The 18521-nt window shown below is 37.4% G+C and overlaps 1 protein-coding gene across 7 annotated transcripts in view; it reads right to left on the reverse strand.

The window, feature by feature from the left end:
• The window catches only part of COL25A1 (collagen type XXV alpha 1 chain), a 306555-nt gene that overhangs the window by 54829 nt on the left and 233205 nt on the right, over positions 1-18521 (reverse strand). For all 7 annotated transcript variants that reach the window (XM_030492737.1, XM_030492732.1, XM_030492734.1 and 4 more), the window contains 5 exons: positions 9551-9604; positions 8008-8034; positions 5826-5870; positions 1455-1487; positions 1259-1294 (listed from right to left, as the gene is read on the reverse strand). In XM_030492737.1, coding sequence (XP_030348597.1) covers positions 1259-1294; positions 1455-1487; positions 5826-5870; positions 8008-8034; positions 9551-9604 — 195 coding nt within the window. The remainder of the gene's footprint in view (positions 1-1258; positions 1295-1454; positions 1488-5825; positions 5871-8007; positions 8035-9550; positions 9605-18521) is intronic.

The following is an 18521-nucleotide window of genomic DNA, read 5'->3' on the forward strand; positions in this document are numbered from 1 at the left end:
CAGCTAATGAGGATATGAATCTCAACAGGCTCCTAAGTGCATTTTCTAGTTTATTACCCAAGAAAAATGTACACTGCAGAATGCACACACTGAATGATTTTTGTGGATTCAATAGCTTTAAACTACTTTGATTACCTTTCCTAATTAAAACTGCATTTTACTAAAGCACTGCATTTGCAGCCATAATAACCTTTGTTTAGTCTTTAAGTTAGTGACAGTTATAATTTCTCAAACAAAAAGACTTAATATTTTATTTTAATTTTATTTTATATTTAATTGTTTTATTTTTGTGTATGTTTTGGGATTTTGCTTAGTCAGATCTGAAGTATTAGAAAATGGTTGTACTGGCACTCACTATACAGAATTTTAGCTCTTGGCTCTGTCTGGAATACCTGCTAGCTCAATTGGCAGATGGACTCTGCTCCACTCTGGCATCAGTAGGTAATTTTCAATGTTATGAGAGGTAAGAACGGTGTCAAAAGCTTCCGAGGGAAACCAAGTAATGCAAAACAAAAATCTGGTTCCCCCTTTGTCTCTTCTCTTTGCCATCTCAGCAGCTCTCCCAGCAGGATCTGCCTCCTACTCTCATGAATAGCAGCTGAAGGAACAGCATTCACTGTTTTTGATGTACTAAGGATTCAAAGAGGAAATTCTCTGGCTTCAGAGGGCCTCATTCAGAGTCATTACAACTCTTTCTGGACCTTTACTTGCAAAAGCAGCCTCAGCTACACAGCGCCCAGGGGAATTTCTACCCCTGTCAGGAAGCACAGAACAGCATTACCTGGTCTATGTCCTTCCAAACACACCGCGTACCTCTGACATTTTGATTCCCCTTACCAGTATATGTGAAAGGGATTCTAGTCAATATTTATTTTCTAGCTAGTGAGATGTAATAACGCACCACAGTCTGAAGGTTAATATTCAGTCAAACATGCAGGGTTAACTTGTGCTCACTCATGTTCTTTGTTAGTCTACCCAGCTGCAATTGGGTAAGTTTTCAACGCAAGTGTGCCTTGGCTAGAAGGGGAGGTGGGTTAGTCTAATATTGCTTTCCACCTTTATTAGTATAATCATTCCTGTACTTTTTAAAAATACAAACCGATCACACACCAAATGTGTTCAGGCTTTGCGCTGTTAAATTGTACTGCCTTGGTCTCATCCTAGTGCAGGTAAGTAGCAGTGGTAACATCTGTGTAACATCATTTATTCACAAATCCAACAGAGAAGAAAAGGAAAACTGAACATTTCCAACTAATACCTTTTGTCCAGGCCGTCCAGATTCACCAGGTTCACCCTAAAAGAGATGAAAGACATGAGATCTGACAAAATGAATTAAAAATAGAGTTAGGGAAAAGCATAACATTAATGGTACCCGAAATGTCTGTGACGCTACAGAGTAACACAAGACCAACCACCCCTCTTGTCACTATATAACTGCTTTAAAACCAAATTACCTTAATTCCTGCAGCAGAAGAACCAGGGTCACCCTGATAGAAAATCCACAAGAAATAATTATATATACAGTCTGTCGGGAAACAGATGTAAAAAAACATGCAAGAGTATAGAAAGATTATATAGCAAATTTCCATGACAGTGGCTCAGAAGAGTATTGTTTTTGAGAATATATAGAGAGGTTCAGTTTCACTCATCCAAACAGCATAATAGTTTTCCTCAAATTTCACAACTACTAATGTAGATTATATAAGTGCAGATTTTGTATAAATGTGCTTCATAAAGTCAGAAGATGGGACATACTTTGACATCTCTAAATTGCCGATATGCATTAAAAATAATTTACTGCCATTTACAAAGAATACAAACAATCTTTTTGACCTAATTCTGCAGATGGCAATTGTCAGGTCTCAACTGACAAAGCTTTTTGTGCTATTGAAGGTTTGCCTTGGAAAAAAACCTCAGTGACCTATGTGTTTATCCCCATCAGGACAGGTCATAGCTCTATTTCCTCAGCTCTTCAACATATTTAAACTATTAGTTTAATGCAGTAAAGTGCTATACTTTACAGATGAGAAAGCTATAGTAATTATGTATTCAGGAAAGGTCTCTCTTATGAGGAGACATCTAATATTCAGAAAGATTCGCCTGTGTTTTGCTGGGTTTACTGGATTTGATAGGCAGTGATATGCACAAGGGCAGAGGATCAGAGAGTGACCTGGCCAAGGAAGCTTTTAGCTCTGAGTTTTGTACAATTGTCACAAGATCCTTAAAATTCTTGCATAATCATACTTGGCTGCATTTTTTTCTTAAATGGCACACCAAACAAAAACGAAAAAAAAAAAAAAGTTTCCTAGTCAAACTACAATCTGTTGAAGATGGCTAAAGTGCTTCTATCTGAAGAACTGTCTCATTATTTGTTATGCAAAAAAAATTTAGATTTTTCGTTGAAAGTAACAGCAAGCTGCAGGAAAATGTTCTGTGAATGCCACAGTTTTCAGGTTGCTTTGGGTATAGGGTCTTCTTAGTCTCATAAAATTAAATGGTACCAGTTAACATGCTCACTGCTCTTTTGAGGAATAGGAGTAGATTTCCTCTACACAATTACTGTGTGAAGAAAACACACAAGTCAGTATTCTGAAGAGTTGATTCATGTCTAGAAACCTGAGCTGCCTCAATTTCACAGACATGCATGGCTGATACTGCTGATATCACTTACAAGTGTGTAGAAAACCTCAAGGACTTTTTGTAACTATAAAGTGGGAAAGCAACTGGTAGAGGCATTCACGAGTTAAACATTTTGAAGGGTAATGGTGGATATAGGGAAGATAAGACACAATGTATCCACCTACATGCAAGAATTAAAATTAAAATGGGATTAAAGAAAAAATTATCGTACAGCATGTTTTCAATTCTCTGATGTGTCAGTTTGGAAATGAAGAAACTTTAGCAAGGGAACATGCACACGGAAGATTCTTGGTAGTTTCTAGGTATCAAGGCTACAGTAGAAGAGTGGAAGCAAGAACTCAAGTCTGGCATTAGAAGTAGGACAATTCAGCTGAGATGGTTTCTTTCTTAAGTCACGGGTCAAGAAGTAGGCACCCAAGTTTGTGTTTCTGAAAGCCACTAGGTATAACTGTTCAGAAAACAAAGCTACTTTAGTTGCACAAAGAGGAACTCATTCCTAAGCCAAATCTGAAACTTGTCACCTGCTACCTCTCTCTCACCGTAGAAGAGAAAATTTACTATTTATCTCACAGAAACATTATTTAAGCTTTTAAATGAATGTTTTTAACTTTTGTGAACTATGAATTAAATCCCTTAAGCATATGTGTAGTATTATGATCTAGTGCAATGGTCTCTGCATTTATTTACATAAAATTAACAAGTTGTTTACTGAGCAGGAAGGGTTTTTATATGTATGTGGTTGAACATCTGAGAACTGAATGGACACTAGCCTTATCTCATCTCTGAATACATCCAGCAGCTGTCTTAAAAACAGTCTTTAAAAACTAAGCCTTAATGAGCCTTACACTTCTCCCCACAAGTGTTCAGCTGGAAAAAACTACATCTGGTAGTGAAATTCCATAATGTAACACATGCCCAAACTTTTCAGAGCTACCCAAATAAAGGCACAGGTTTCGTAGCAGGGAAAAAATATAACTGAAGGTATGTGTAAGCACAATGCATCAATAAAGCTGTCTGTGAAATTTGCTGGAACTCAATTTCATCTGCTGCTTTTAAGAAAACAGACAGTTTTTTATGTTAAGCTCCTGCCCAATAGAAAGCACCCAGTGGAAAACATAGAAGGAATGCTATTGAGCTACTTTAAACCCCTTATTATAGTAGGGTTTATAGTCAAGGTAAGTTTAACTGCCTTCTCAAGATGATTGTGACATCAGTAGAGAAAGTGCAGATATGATACAGTAAAAAATACAAATTAAAAAAAATATATAGAAAAAAAATAAAGGCTGTTCTGTGAACATGTCAAATATGCCTGAAATAGTCATTCTGGTTTCCTTTAACACTTACATGATTAGCGATTGCTGAGCAAATTCAAGCTGGAATTGTACATAATGATCATACAGCAAAATCTTTCCCTTACACAGGAAATAATATATTCCTTGTTAACTAGTACAAATGTAATGACACCAAGTTTAATGCTCATTCCTAAATTGTCTGTTAAAAGACATCCTCCTAAGCTCCCTTTCAAATGCTGTTTGCAGAACTCTCTATCAGCAGCTTTAAGCTGTAGCTCTGGATCTGGATCTTTGTTTCTGGGTGGCAGATTTTCTTGTGAGCAGGAAAACGGAGGAAAAATAATGAAAGGCAACTAAGTCACAGTTCTGCTGTCTCTGTTGTAAAAATTCATGCAGTGGATTCTAGTCTGTTCAGTTAAAACAATGCACTCCACACAAACAGCATTGTCTCCCATGTCACCTCTGAAACTTACATGAAACCTGGAAGAGACGGGAGACTTCCGTATTATGAAGTTCCACAAGTTTATTGAAATTTCTTTAGATACAGCAATATAAGAAGTCTCCTGATGACCTATACTTTCCACAAATTCACTGCCAAACTGTTGAAAGCTGACACAGAAATATTTAAAACATTTTACATGGGAGAAAAGATTTCCCACTGAAAGGAGAGAACTTTTTCTTTCCTTAAACAAGATCCCAAACAAGGATATGTGTGCACTGTGGACTAAAGCACAGTATTTGCACTCTAGTGGATGCAAGCTTTCTCTCACAGTTGATAAAGTAGAAAAGGAACAAGTGAAGCTGCACTAGGCTTCCAAGAGAGATTATGAACTTCCCATTTACTTGTTGCAGGGCTACCTCTCTGAACAACAATCTCACACTTGCTAAAAGATTATATTCTTGAATGATACAAAGGTGGATCAAGATTATGTTACCAGCATACATTGTGTAAGTAACTAAGGTTCTTAAGACTTTCATCTGGGCTAATAAGCATGACTGCAGATAAAATATTATTTAAATAAAATTTGGGAATCAAATAACTTGACTATTCTTACATCTAATGTCTATTTTTAATTGCTGATTTTAGAATATGACCCATAAAATCTTTATGTTCTTGAAAGCATAGCTTTACTGTATCCAAATGATAGGACCTGAGAGATTTGCATGCATTCCTTGCCAGCTTGATAAATCCATCATAAATTTCTCCTTGCACTGAACTGATGTGAGTTGGTTAAGCAATTACATACACAGGAGTACAAGAAGAAATCTTTATTCTTCTGCCCAAGTGTAGTCACTAAAATTGATGCTTTTAAAAGCATATGACCTCCAATGTGATGGCCAGAAGAGATCATTATGACTGACCCTTCTTCCTGTGCAACACAGGCTTTGCTCTGCTAAAGACTATCACTTGTGTTAAATAAAGCACATGTAAAAACTCAAGTTCTTTTTTTTTTTTTTCAGTGATACAGCATGGGTCACACATAAAATAAAGTAAAATAAGTTTTGACAATGTCTATTCTTTAGTGACTTCTACAGCATGTTGGTTCTTTGCAACAATGAACTAAGAAGGTATTAGGTGAGGTTACTGCTGATGTCATCTGGCAAAAAGATTTAGAAAGCAGTTTTTATCTTCAACTCTGAAATGTCCAGCTGGCAATTTGGAGGAAAGTTACCTGCTGCTGTATAAAGTCAAGAATTTTATGCTTAATTGGACAGAACAGTGACATTTTTCCTGCTCTTCATAAAAATGAACAGTTAAATCACTCAGAATCTTAAAAAAAAAAAACCTTTAAAATGTGTTTTTCTTTTGATCAAATTATTGTTTTCATCAGCTGCTTCTTCTGTAAGCATGCCTAAAGAACACATTTTCTTCTCAACTAATAAGGAGCGCACCTTTTCTCCTGTGTCACCCTTCTGTCCATTTTCTCCAGCATCACCCTGTAATTATAATACATATTATATTTTAGTGATTTTATGTAAGCACACAGCATGCAGAGAAGACTCAGCATTCCAACATGATTAGCAACCTAATTTTGTTAATCAGGTAATCAGTCTCTCTATGACATGGTCAGGAAGCATGGTTTATATAGCTGCTATGTCTTATACAGTCCTCACTATAGCTGTAATCCCTTTCACAGGTCCTCAAAAAAACCCACAAACTATCGAATAACTACATATCCTGTCAGTATAGTCTACAGACTTCCCCAGTTCACTGTGGTTTAGCACTGAAGGAATGATTTTGTGATGATTCAGCATTTTAAATTACCAGTACATTTGTTTTTTTCTAAGAGAGGCATTCACCTAAATGCATCTAAGCAAATCAGGCGACAGTTCCATGATTCCAACACCATTTTTTAAGATTCTCAAGTATTTATAGCATATACTTTCTGAGTCTGAAGCTGTAAAATGATAGAATGGTTTGGCTTGGAAAGGACCTTAAAGACCATCTAGTCCCAACCCCTCTTCCATGGGGAGGGACACCTTCCACTAGACCAGGTTGCTCAAACCTGGCCTTGAACACTGCCAGGGATGGGGAATCCACAACTTCCTTGGGCAGCCTGTTCCAGTGTCTCACCACACTCACAGTAAAGAATTCCTTCCTAATGTCTAATCTAAGTCTACCCTCCTTCATCTTAAAGCTCTTTCCCCTTGTCTTGTCACTACATGCCCTTGTAAAAGGTACCTCTACAGGTATGTCCCCTTTAGTTACTGGAAGGCTGCTGTAAGATCTCCCCGGAGCCTTCTCTTCTCCATGCTGAACAATCCCAACTCTCTCAGCCTGTCTTCATAAGACAGGTTTTCCAGCCCTCTGATCATCTTCATGGCCCTCCTCTGGGCTTGCTCCAATAGGTCCTTCATGAATGATTCACAGACTGAAAAAACTTCACTGAATGCCACTCCTCCAAGGAGGCAGCAAAATTATCGTTATCTCTACATAAATACTATGCATTGTCTATTGTTAAAAAAGGTGATGTTCAGATAAAGCTTTTTTAATGGCTGGGTAGACATTTTCTACCTTAAAAACAACTTTATAAAGAAACGTTTCCAAAGATTTATCTAGTAAAAGAAACAAAACGACTTCCATTTATAGTCATATAGACATACAATACATCCAGACTGCCACAGGCAAGGACACCTTCCACTAGACCAGGTTGCTCAAAGTCCTGTCTAATCTGACCTTAAACACTTCCATTTCCCAAGAGCAAATTGCACCTGGATACAAGCAACTTACTTTTTAAAAACATATCTCACTGTATTTGCAGAAGATGAGTCTGTGTACAGATTCCTGCTCAAAATAAGGCTTATGCCATTTCTCAAACTGCCTTTGTTCAGCTGCAGAAGCCTGACTCTTACTCAGTATGTACTCTCATATAGGTGCTCCTACTGGCCACTTTCCCTGGAAGAGCATAATTACACCCAGGGTTTGCTGTGTGGAACTTGTTCCACCCCCTTGTCTTCTTCTGGCATGACTGTGGATGTCAGACCAGTAACTCCTTGCTAACTTACTGCAAGTCAGAGCACCATTAGTGTTCCATTTGTGCTGCTGGTACCTCTCTGGATAGTCTATAGCCTAAGATAATTGGCGCAGTTTTCCTTGGTCTTACTTAAACTGACGCAAGCAAGAATGGAGAACTCCACTTTCAGTACGCGGAGAACTTGTTACCCATGTATCATTCAGAGTCTATATAGTTATCACTCTGTTACCTGTTTTACTCTGCACAGGTGACAGAGCATTAACACCAAGTTATAAGAAATGTATGTATCTCTCATTTACTAGACATGCTCATCTTTTTCTGAGACTAATTGTAGTTAGGATTAGGTGCACAGTTACTCAACCGTGCAGTCTCTTAACACATGACCACTGCTCTCTGTGACTAATCCCACTGCAGTAATTGCAGATCAGTAACTTCCATTAGTAGTTAATATTTGGCACTTGTAAGGGCTGGACAATGCTGCTCAAGTTCTAGGTAGTAGCTATATTTATTTCTTTTTAAACTCAGAATCAGTGCACTGGCTGTTCTCCAAACAGTTCTGCAAAACAGAACCACAACAAAGGAAATGGAACATATCTCACCTTTTCTCCTCTTTCTCCAGGGTCACCCTGGTGAAAATAATTGAGGCAAAGAAGTCATAAGTTACTACCACAAGCAAAAATCAGTGTAGATTTATGACCATTAGATTGTCAGTTACTAACAATTTGTCACCACTGATGACAATTGTGTCTGCTTATAAAATCCAACAAGAAAATCTTCAATAAACAATGACATACTGTAAACTCAATAGAACTCAACAGACAAAATATCTTCAACATAATGTTAAAAGCTTAATGATTTACATGCAGACTTTTTTCCCCTCATTTTGTCCTAGATAAAACCCTGACAAACAGGCATATGCCTTTGTGAAGTGGCCTGCCGGGACCTAGGTGACTCCTACATTTGGTTTTCCTTATTTTGGGAATGACTAAAGGAAAAATCCAAAGGCCAAATATGAGGGGAAAGTCTTATGATTCTGTTAATGGCTTTAGAAAGCTCTCTGGAAAAGACAAAATGCTTTAAGTGTCTTGAACTAGTTCATAATTGATACAGACCAAAGAGCGTTTGGTGTTCCTCACATTCTCTGTAATAAAAGGATGGATTATAGCCATTATTTTTCAAAATTATAACTTGCTTAATGGTAAATGTACTTTTGCACACCAGCCTGACCCTGACAACCAATCTCTGCATTTCTGGCTCATCTTTGCCCCTTTTGATGGCTGGCGGTCGCTAGGCAACTCAAAGGCTACAGCTGTGAGTACGAATTACGCATCAACTGCCATAATTTGGCTTCTTCTGTATACAAAGTAGGAAAAGGTCATGCTCCTAAATGTTTGTTTTCAAGCCAGCCAGTAAATGTAAAGAGCCTGCCCTGCATGTCTGTCAGCAGCAGCGTGATCCACAGAATCAGCTGAGGAGCACATGTGCACCAAAGACATACACTTGCAGCTGATAGGATTAGAATTTAGATTTATCCATTCCAAGAGGCTCACAGATCCCATCATCTCAGACATGTTGAGCTTTCTTTTAAATGAAGTTATCATAAGCTTTGTGTTCTATTTCACTCGTTCAATATTAAAACAGTAGAAAAAAATATTTAACAATAAAATAAGTGCAAAGAGACATTCTGATGTAACGAATACAGGCTGAGGCATGCTTCTAATGATTCTTATTGCTAATTTCCATAATAGTAGGATCAGCTCTCAAGACTTAACCCTGACATTCGTCAAAGAATTCACCACAGCAGTTCTTGAAAGGAAGCCTGAAACACAATGCAAGGAGCATAAACAAAGCCTTTCTAAAAGGGCCCCCAAATTCCCAAACACTTGCAGGCATATTGCATTCATTTGGCAGTGGATGCATGTGCATCAGTGCTACTGACTGGAATTATACATGCACAGCACAGCAGAAGAATATGCTTCTTTATGGTGGAATGTGTAAAACCTCTTACAGCAGTGATCACTGGTGGGAAGAGATCATTAAAAGCCAGTCAGAATATAAACCCAAGTTCGAAAGCATGGCTGTCATCTATACATGTACTCACATACTGTATGCTTCTGGTTTTAATCCATTTTCAATACCAACCTTAAGCCCTGCTGCTCCCTTCTCTCCTGTTATGCCAGGCAAACCAGGTTCACCCTAAAGGCAAAAAACAAAAGACGAGGTTAAGACAGACGTGATTGAGTATATTAACATTTCCCCCACTGTCTGATATTGGGTAGGTAATGATAAAGTTTAAAAAGACTCAGCGAACATGTACTCCACAGTTGGGCACTAAAATGACTTATTTCATCAGTTAGGGTGGATTAACTAATTAACTCCTCTATAGATAAGAAATAATTCTGCTGAAATACACAGTGTGAATACACAGATGTCAAACTAAACAGAAAACAGAACTGTGACTTCTAATTCTGAAAAGTTGTCTAATTAACCTTTAGAGCATAGTCTTCCCAGCAAGACTGCCAACACTTTCCTCTTCTCTACAACTTGGAAATACTGCAAGAAAGGCTTATCTGAAATGCCTTTGACATTTGTGCTTCTGGTCTCATAGAACAGACAACTGTTACTTTTTAAAATATACCTTACTTGTCCATTTTTTCATACTCATATACCACTGGCTGAAAAGTAGATTTAAAAGATTTAAAAATGTTCAGCATTATATCAATATTCCAGATTTTGGTTATGTTTCATAGATAGCACATATAATCTTCCACATTTTATGGCGCATAAATAATTTTCATAAATCAGTCCAAAACTAACAATTATTTACAAAATTCTTCCCCCTTCCAAATATAAAAATAAAAAAAACAAATTAAAAAAATAAGCAAGAAAAAACCCCAAACTAAACCCATAAAGACCCTTTCCTAGTGTCTATCTCTCAGATTTATGGAAGAGAACACAGATGTTATTGATTTTAGGTAAAATGATAAAGCAATGGGTAGACTTGATTGTAAAACAACTAGGGGTGATGGCTAATTATGTAAAATTCACTGCAGAAGTCTGTTTCAGTTTCACAAGAAATACCTATCTTCTTTGGTAACTCTCATGCACACAACTGCACTGCACTTCTGGGGTGGCAAAGCATGTTAAAATAACATTGCATTCATTTGGCAGTGGATGCATGTGCATCAGTGCTACTGACTGGAATTATACATGCACAGCACAGCAGAAGAATATGCTTCTTTATGGTGGAATGTGTAAAACCTCTTACAGCAGTGATCAGAAGTGAAACAGAAGTCTGTTTCAGTTTCACAAGAAATACCTATCTTCTTTGGTAACTCTCATGCACACAACTGCACTGCACTTCTGGGGTGGCAAAGCATGTTAAAATAATATTGCATTCATTTGGCAGTGGATGCATGTGCATCAGTGCTACTGACTGGAATTATACATGCACAGCACAGCAGAAGAATATGCTTCTTTATGGTGGAATGTGTAAAACCTCTTACAAAAAGATTTGTATAAAAAAAAAATATTTGTATAAAAAAAAAGATTTGAAAAAGCCTGCAACTAGGTTCTTCTATAAGCCCTTTGCTATGTAAATGTATAAAAATGTGTAAAAATTAAGAAAATAACTAACATACTAATCAAATTAGAAACAGCAATTCATATCAGAAACTCAGTGGACAATTTTCATATACAGTATACAAACTTAGTAGACATGATGAACCAAGCCTCTACTCAGAAGTTACAGAGGAGTTAAGATAAAGGCTTGTTCCAAATGCAACATGTATCTTCCAATATTCCGCAAACGCCCTCCATTAAGAAAGGACCTTTTCTTACTTCCATGTCATACTTTAATCATAGATGTATAAACACCAATTCTCCATGAAACCTAATTCCATTCTATCTCTAAATAAGGTAACAGGATCAGCAATTACATTTTAATTTCAAACCATTAAACAGAAACTTCAAGGTTCTAGAGAAACTCTAGAGAGGTATTTTACAAGCCAGAGAAAAAGCATTAAACTCAGAAGGAATTAAACAACATTTGAGTCAGCCCTTTTTCAAGGCTTCTTTCTACCACAGTAGCTCTAAGGCTGATAGAGTAGCACAGGCATTTGATACATGAGTGGTCAGGATTTGAGGCTGTTGGAGATTAGGAGTAAGTGTCCTAAAGAACTGACCTGAAAGGCACTTGAAAAAAAACTGCCAGTTGACAAAATGCAGCAGAAGGGACCCATGAATATGCAGTTGTTTCTCCTCATCCCCACACCCCAAACAAGTTTGTTTCTGTACCCTTTATTTTAAAACAGCTGCTGTCGGCTGACACTTTCAGGGGTTTAATTCTCTAATCAAAGGGTTGAAGTCCCAAGCTTGCACTTTCCTCCCAGGTTTATATATCACTGCTATGAATGCAGACAGCTACCACTGTGACAATAAAACCAAAAGAATTATCCTATTTTCTTTGGAAAAAAGTGAAAACCTCAGGCTGTCACCTCGTCATAGTAAATCCCTATTCACACCAACAGTTTAACTGCTGACATATATGCGACTTTACTATGGCCAATGCTACTTCTGGCCCTGAAAGTACCAGTCAGAGGCATTAGCATAGTAGAAATTAGCTGTGGAAATGGGAAAGATTGAAGGCAAACCTAGAAGGAGAGCACCAGAAATGACCTTGTGGCTTTACGCTTTTGAAGTGATCATCTGTCTGTTTTTAATGGTCAGAAGAACAGGGGCTAAAATAATTTTCTTTCATACCTATAATATTCTTTTCCCTATTTTAGAACCCTATTTTCTTGTCCATGCAAGGAATCAGGGAGTAATAAGGTGAAATAAAATTGTACTGCACACAAGCTACTTTATACCCTACCCCTGGTGAACATTCCCAGCGCACAGCAAAACAAGCTTTGTGACAGGGAGTATCCCTCTTTCGCACCATGTATCTTGTAGGCATGGCAGTCTGGCTCTATGTATAGATATTCTAACAATTTCATTAAAGCCTAACATAAAAATACAACCAACCAAAAAAAAACCCCCAACCCCAAAAAACCTCAAAACCCCAACACCACCACCCCCAAACCAAACCCAAAAAAGAACAAACTCTTGACAGACCTCCCATTGTATAGAAAATTCCAAAAGTAGTTATGAAGCAAAATAGCAGCTTTTTGAAGGCAAGTAGATTGTTAGTTCTTCCCCTGCTATACACTAAAATACTGTTGCTTTAGGAATATTCATCCTAAAAGATGATTTTGATTCTTGGCATGAAAATAATTTAAAATACTTCTGTTAGGAAGTATAATTAATTACTTTCCTTCCATTTATTTGCCTTATTTATTTATTAATTAAAATGTATATTAAAACCAGAGTGCAAAATGATGTATGAGTATGCTTCAGCCCCACATGCTTCATCTCATGTTTGGAGATGAACAAAAGGTATAGATGCCCCTTAAAAGGCAGAAGACTGTTACAACTGCTGTTCTAGGAGTGAAGCAAGCAAGGGAAAGCCAGACATTCAACAATGTCATCTGATGCTATACTTTCAATCAAACTGCTATTCAACTTGTTAAAATGAAAGAAGTTATGAAACTAGATCTTAATCTCACGTTTCTCACATTCACCAGGCCACAGGTAATGTCTTTCCTGACTCATATTGCAGTGTCTCTGTTTTAGCACTGACAGCAAAGGTGTTAGGCTGCAGAAACAATTGTCTTCTGCACATCATCTACCTTTCAAATAGGGACAGCTTTGTTTTCTTGGGTTTTTTTTTTTGGTTTTTCTTCTTTCACAGAATCACAGAACAGTTGAGATTGGAAGGCACCCCTGGAGACTGTCTGGTTCAACTCTCTCTGCTCAAGCAAGGTCACTTAGACCTGCATGCCCTGGACCACGTCCAGATGGCTTCTTTTAAATAGCTCCTGGAAGAGACTCTACAGACACCCTGGGCAACCTGTGCCAGTACTCAGTCACCCTCGCAGTAAAAAAAAAAGTTTTTCTTGCTGTTTAGAGGGAACCTCCTGTGTTTCAGTTTGTGCTCATTGCCTCTGGTCCTGTCATTGGGCACCACTGAAAAGCACTTGGCCCATCGTCTTTGCACTTTCCATTCAGGTGTTTGTCCACAATGATGAGATTCCCCCCAAGCCTGAACTCTCTCATCAATCTCAGCCTTTCCTCATAGGAGAGGTGCTTCAGTCCCTTACTCATCTTCAAGGCTCTTTGTTGGACTGTCTCCAGTATATCCATATATCTCTCGTACTGAGGAGCCCACAACTGGACACAGAACTCCATGAATGGCCTCATGAATGTTTTTTTTTTTTTTTCTCCATTCAAAGAGTAACTTTATCTATAATGCATCTGATTTTAGGTCATAGCTTGCCATTCTGCAGTCATGAACTCCTGAGAAATTATCACTCGGGGAGAGAGGGACTGGAATCCCTAAACAAAACATGATCTAAAACCGTCGTGCCTGTGTAGTCTCAGAAATGTTTGTTTCTTCCAATTAATATCAATTTCGAGGGCAAACAAATGTTAACATGCCAAGAATACACCCAACCCAACCATTCAATTCAGGAGTTTCAGATAATTCAAAGAATAACCAGAAAGATATTCCTTTCAATAGCACCCCAGAACACATTGGTTCAAGCCCTAACAATCTCAAGCCTATATTAACTGTATAACTGTGTTGACATTGTTGGAATCTCTCTGTCTTTCTTCTATTTGGGCAAAGAACATCGTTCAGCACCCTACCCAATAAATAGGTGTAATTTCCTCAGATACTGCAGTGGAAGGGACAATATTAATGTTTACATTGAAAGGAATCTGAATTTGATGAGTGCTCAGATGCGTAAAGCACTGCTTGGGCTTTGCTGCTAATATGAGAAAGATCTGTCAATACAAACTCATAAGACCTATTTCAGAACATGTCTGAAAATGTAGTACAGCCACTAGAGTCCATATCAAAGGAGTCAAGGCAGTTGAAAGCATGGTTGTCCTTACTGGAGTGCTCTGTGCCCTGAAGGCATATACCTTCGTATCCAGAACTAATCAGCTAAAAATAACGTAGCTGGAGGCCCCAGCTTTTCTTGTTTGTAACAGGAAAACAGCCCGGAGGCTGCTGATCTGAAATAGGTTTGGTTTTGGTGGGGTGCATAACTCTGTCTACACCAGCTGTTTGATATCCACCTCACCCTCAGAAGAAAGGCTGTCAGTATTGCTATATTTTTCAGTCAGTAGTATGTAATCAATTTTAAGGATAAGGAAATACATGAGGCCCCCAAACCTAATCCAGTTTAATTTTATTCTAAAATACATAAACGAGGACAGAAGGGAAAAAAAGTGGTTTCTCAGACATGTTACTGGGATTTACTTTTCAAACCAGGTTTGAATTACCTCCCTTCAATTTACTTTTCACCCCCTCAAAAGTAACATAAAATTGTTTGTTTAAAGACTGGAAATCTCTCCTGGACCACTCACCAGATGAAATTAAGTGGAAAAGCTCTTCAACAAGATTCAGCTGGCCTGCAAACCTGTCTGAGAATTTGTGAACTATATTTAATGATGTTTCCTTCCTTGATACTTTATTTGAAAAAAAGTTAGTATGCATATGCCCGTCCTCATTTCTCTAAAGAAATATAATATTACTTTCAAAATGTCTCCCCTACATAGTACAGTACACACTAATTGGGAAATACATGTAAATTAGACTAATAAGAAGCATGAAGAAAGCAGTAAGAAATGTGCATACCCAGACTGTAAGTCTACTGATAAGAAGGGAAATTCTGAGGTTTATCAAATTGATATTGTCAGACTTTTAAAACAATTTGAAATTAAGGGATCTATCCCCACCACACGTTCTCTTCTCAATACACCTTTACAAAAAACCCTCCACCAAAATATCAAGTACTACATAAGAAAAAGCATTTAATGGAAGTATAGAGTGAGGTGTTTATGCACTCCTGACAAGCTCCTATTTAAAACAAAGAGAATTAGATGCACAGACTCCAGAAACTGGGTTCCTTCAGGCCAAATGCAATCCTTTAGGAACCTCCCCTTTCCTCCTTGTGTTGTTGCTGCGGTCATTGGAAGTCCTTATCAAATCAATATCACTTAAGAAATACCAGGATATGTGTTCTACACTTGCACAGTTGAAGTTTCCAAGAATCCATTTGTGGCCATTTCAACATGATTAATGTAGGGATCTGATATTCCTAGATCACTACAACCTCATATCTCTATATAGATATAATCCTTTTTCATACAATTTGAGTGCCTGAGGACCTCTTGCCAGGGATCGAGAAAGAGAAGGTTATTTCCTGTAGCATCTTGCTAGGAAGCAACCTGCCACAAGTGGATTGCACAATAGTCTGCAAAGGAAAGGGAGCACTCAAAAGGACTCTCCTTGCTATCTCAGAAGGTTTCTATCCATCCCGACAACACTCTCTCTAGCTGCAGGTATTATTAGGCAGCTCCTTTCCAGTTAACTGTTCTCAACAAGAAAAGCAGAGCGCGGCTATATTTTCCCAAATGTAGGAACAAACACAGACTGTAGTGCCCCGCAGGATTACCTGTAATGTTTCATTGGATTTGGCCTAAAAGAAAAAAAGTGTGAAGTTTTCATGGCAATGATTTTGCTACTACTCTTAATACAAGAAAAATCTACTAGTTAACAGTCCCACAAAAACATGTGGGTTGTGTAAATTTACACTTACTCTAATATCTAGAGATTGTCTAAGAGAAGTGGTTCATATGTTAAGGGATTAGAAAATTGTTCAAAGTGCACTCAGAATTTATGATCTCATTCCCAGACCCATTGGTCAGAGTTGTCAATCATCTCCCATAATCCACTATTTCAATTAAAGAAGAGGTAAAGGGAAAGGAAAAGGAAAATTAGAGAGACATGTGTGAGATGGAGATGACCTAACTCTATTCAACTGCTTAAGGACAGATCAAATCTAATTCACTGCTGACATTCATCAGCAGAAAAATATTTCATTGTCCAGATGAGGAAAGCATTCACACACACACTTAATTTTAAGCACGTGCTTAACACTCACTGCCTTTTAAACTAAGCAAAAATATTAACTTGGAACTTGGTGCACTGCACATGCTGCTTTTTGACAGAGTGAGCTCATTGATTAAAAGGCTGCCAAGACAGTAAGGCTTTTGTAAAGCCTTTTAACTACATAACTTCTAAAAAGGGGATGACTTGCATCACACATTCAAGTCAAATTCAAGTGTTCTGCAGATCAGCATGAATCTGTATGAGTAAAGCCAGGAGTGCCAGCAGCCAGCTCTTAGTACAGACCAACTCTTAAAATTACTGCTCTGGTCTTCATTTGACAATATCTTCGGTGTCACACTACACCGAGAATCTGTTTTTTTCATATAAATTAGAAGAAAAGACCTTTTGGTAGCACGGGAGTCCTAGGCTGCACTGTACTTTCTAACTTTAGATACATACTGTTTCAGTTTATCTTTATTTCTACCACTATTTCCAAGCTAGCAGAATTTGTTAGCTATTTATTAAGAGATAGCAATGTTCAACTTTCATCAGCTTAGTGTTATACGAAAGCAATATATTTTCTTCACATAAGGAAGTTCTTGCTAGCCAATATCAACCAAAAATTGTGAAAATAAACAAAAGAATGTGACCACATTTCAGTTTTATCTGTATGTTTTTTTCTAGTATCTAGATTTTTATTTAGTACTTAAAATGTTTTTTTCTTAAAAGTCAAAAGTAAAATAGTCCAACTACATTAAAAATACACTGACATCTTTATTAACATGGTAATAATTCAAGAATGTCTTCAAAGTTTTAGGTGCTGTAAAGATTGAACTAAATCAAATAAACATAAAACAAAAAATTGAAAATGTTAGGACTTGTTTTAAAAGCACGATTTTCTTAGTTTAAAAGGCAGTGAGTGTTAAGCATGTGCTTAAAATTAAGTGTGTGTGTGAATGCTTTGATAAACAGCATTTAAAGATGTGTTTGCATTTTCCCTTGATCAAAGGCAATTGCATATTTGTTTTCTTCCCCATGAGACACAACTCCAGGTAAGTCTATGTGGTGTCCTAAAAACAGACATACAACAACTTTCCCAGTACGGCTTAAAAAATTTTTACATCCCCAAGAATGACACTTTAATAATCAGATAAAATTTGTACATTTGACACATTTGAGTTATGAACATCCATTTTTTGTACCCATCTCAGTGAAAATTTCTGGCTAGAGTTTGGGTAATGACACTGTTAAAAGCAAAGCTCTTGGATAAAATGTGAATCATCAGTTCTGTTCTATTCAAAATGGTTTGCAGCTTCGCCCTGTCCAGCCTTACAAATTCCTGCAGGTCCAAAGGAAACCACACTACAAAGTGTGTCTTCACTGGCTTTTCACTCATACTTTGGTCACAAAAATTACTTGAACTATGTAGAGCAACAGCATCTGTGTTGGCAAGTACTGTCTAGCATTTAGTTGCAATTGAATGTGGCTATAACACATGAAGGAAAAAAATCTCAGGTCTTTATACAATTTTTTTTTATAATATTTTCTTATAATCACTTTTATGCTATATATAGATAATTCAAAAATTTTTTTTGTTTTGTCATTCCACAGTAGTCACAATACTCTGAATCTTTAAAAAATAGATTCCTAGCACTATCACTAAAGTGAAAAAAGTGATTACTCCATCATTTCTTACAGCCTCTGTCAAAACACAGGTCTAATACTGTATATTATGCTATTAGAAACAATACATCCTTTCCGTTAGGAAAGAGAAATTAAAAATTACTTGAAACATCTTAGCACTTTTATTCCTAGAGTTTTTAAGGAGGGAGACAAAAGAAGAGATTGTATGGTCTGATCCTTATACACTACCACCTATTGCTGCTTCAACGCAGTAAACAACCGTGTTTAAAATATCATACATTTTCCTTTTGGCATTCCCTGCTAGTGCTTTTCAAGTTCTCTAGGAATCTTAGCCCTTGTGAGAACAACAGATGGATAATACTGTTTACATTCAGGGAGTGATATTATTTAAACATCACCACCCAGATTTGCCAACAAACCTTAGCAATGCCATGAAACAGCCCTGCTGCTTTACTGCGACCCCTCCTC

The sequence above is a fragment of the Strigops habroptila genome, chromosome 7 (assembly GCF_004027225.2).
Source record: "Strigops habroptila isolate Jane chromosome 7, bStrHab1.2.pri, whole genome shotgun sequence".
Taxonomy (NCBI): domain Eukaryota; kingdom Metazoa; phylum Chordata; class Aves; order Psittaciformes; family Psittacidae; genus Strigops; species Strigops habroptila.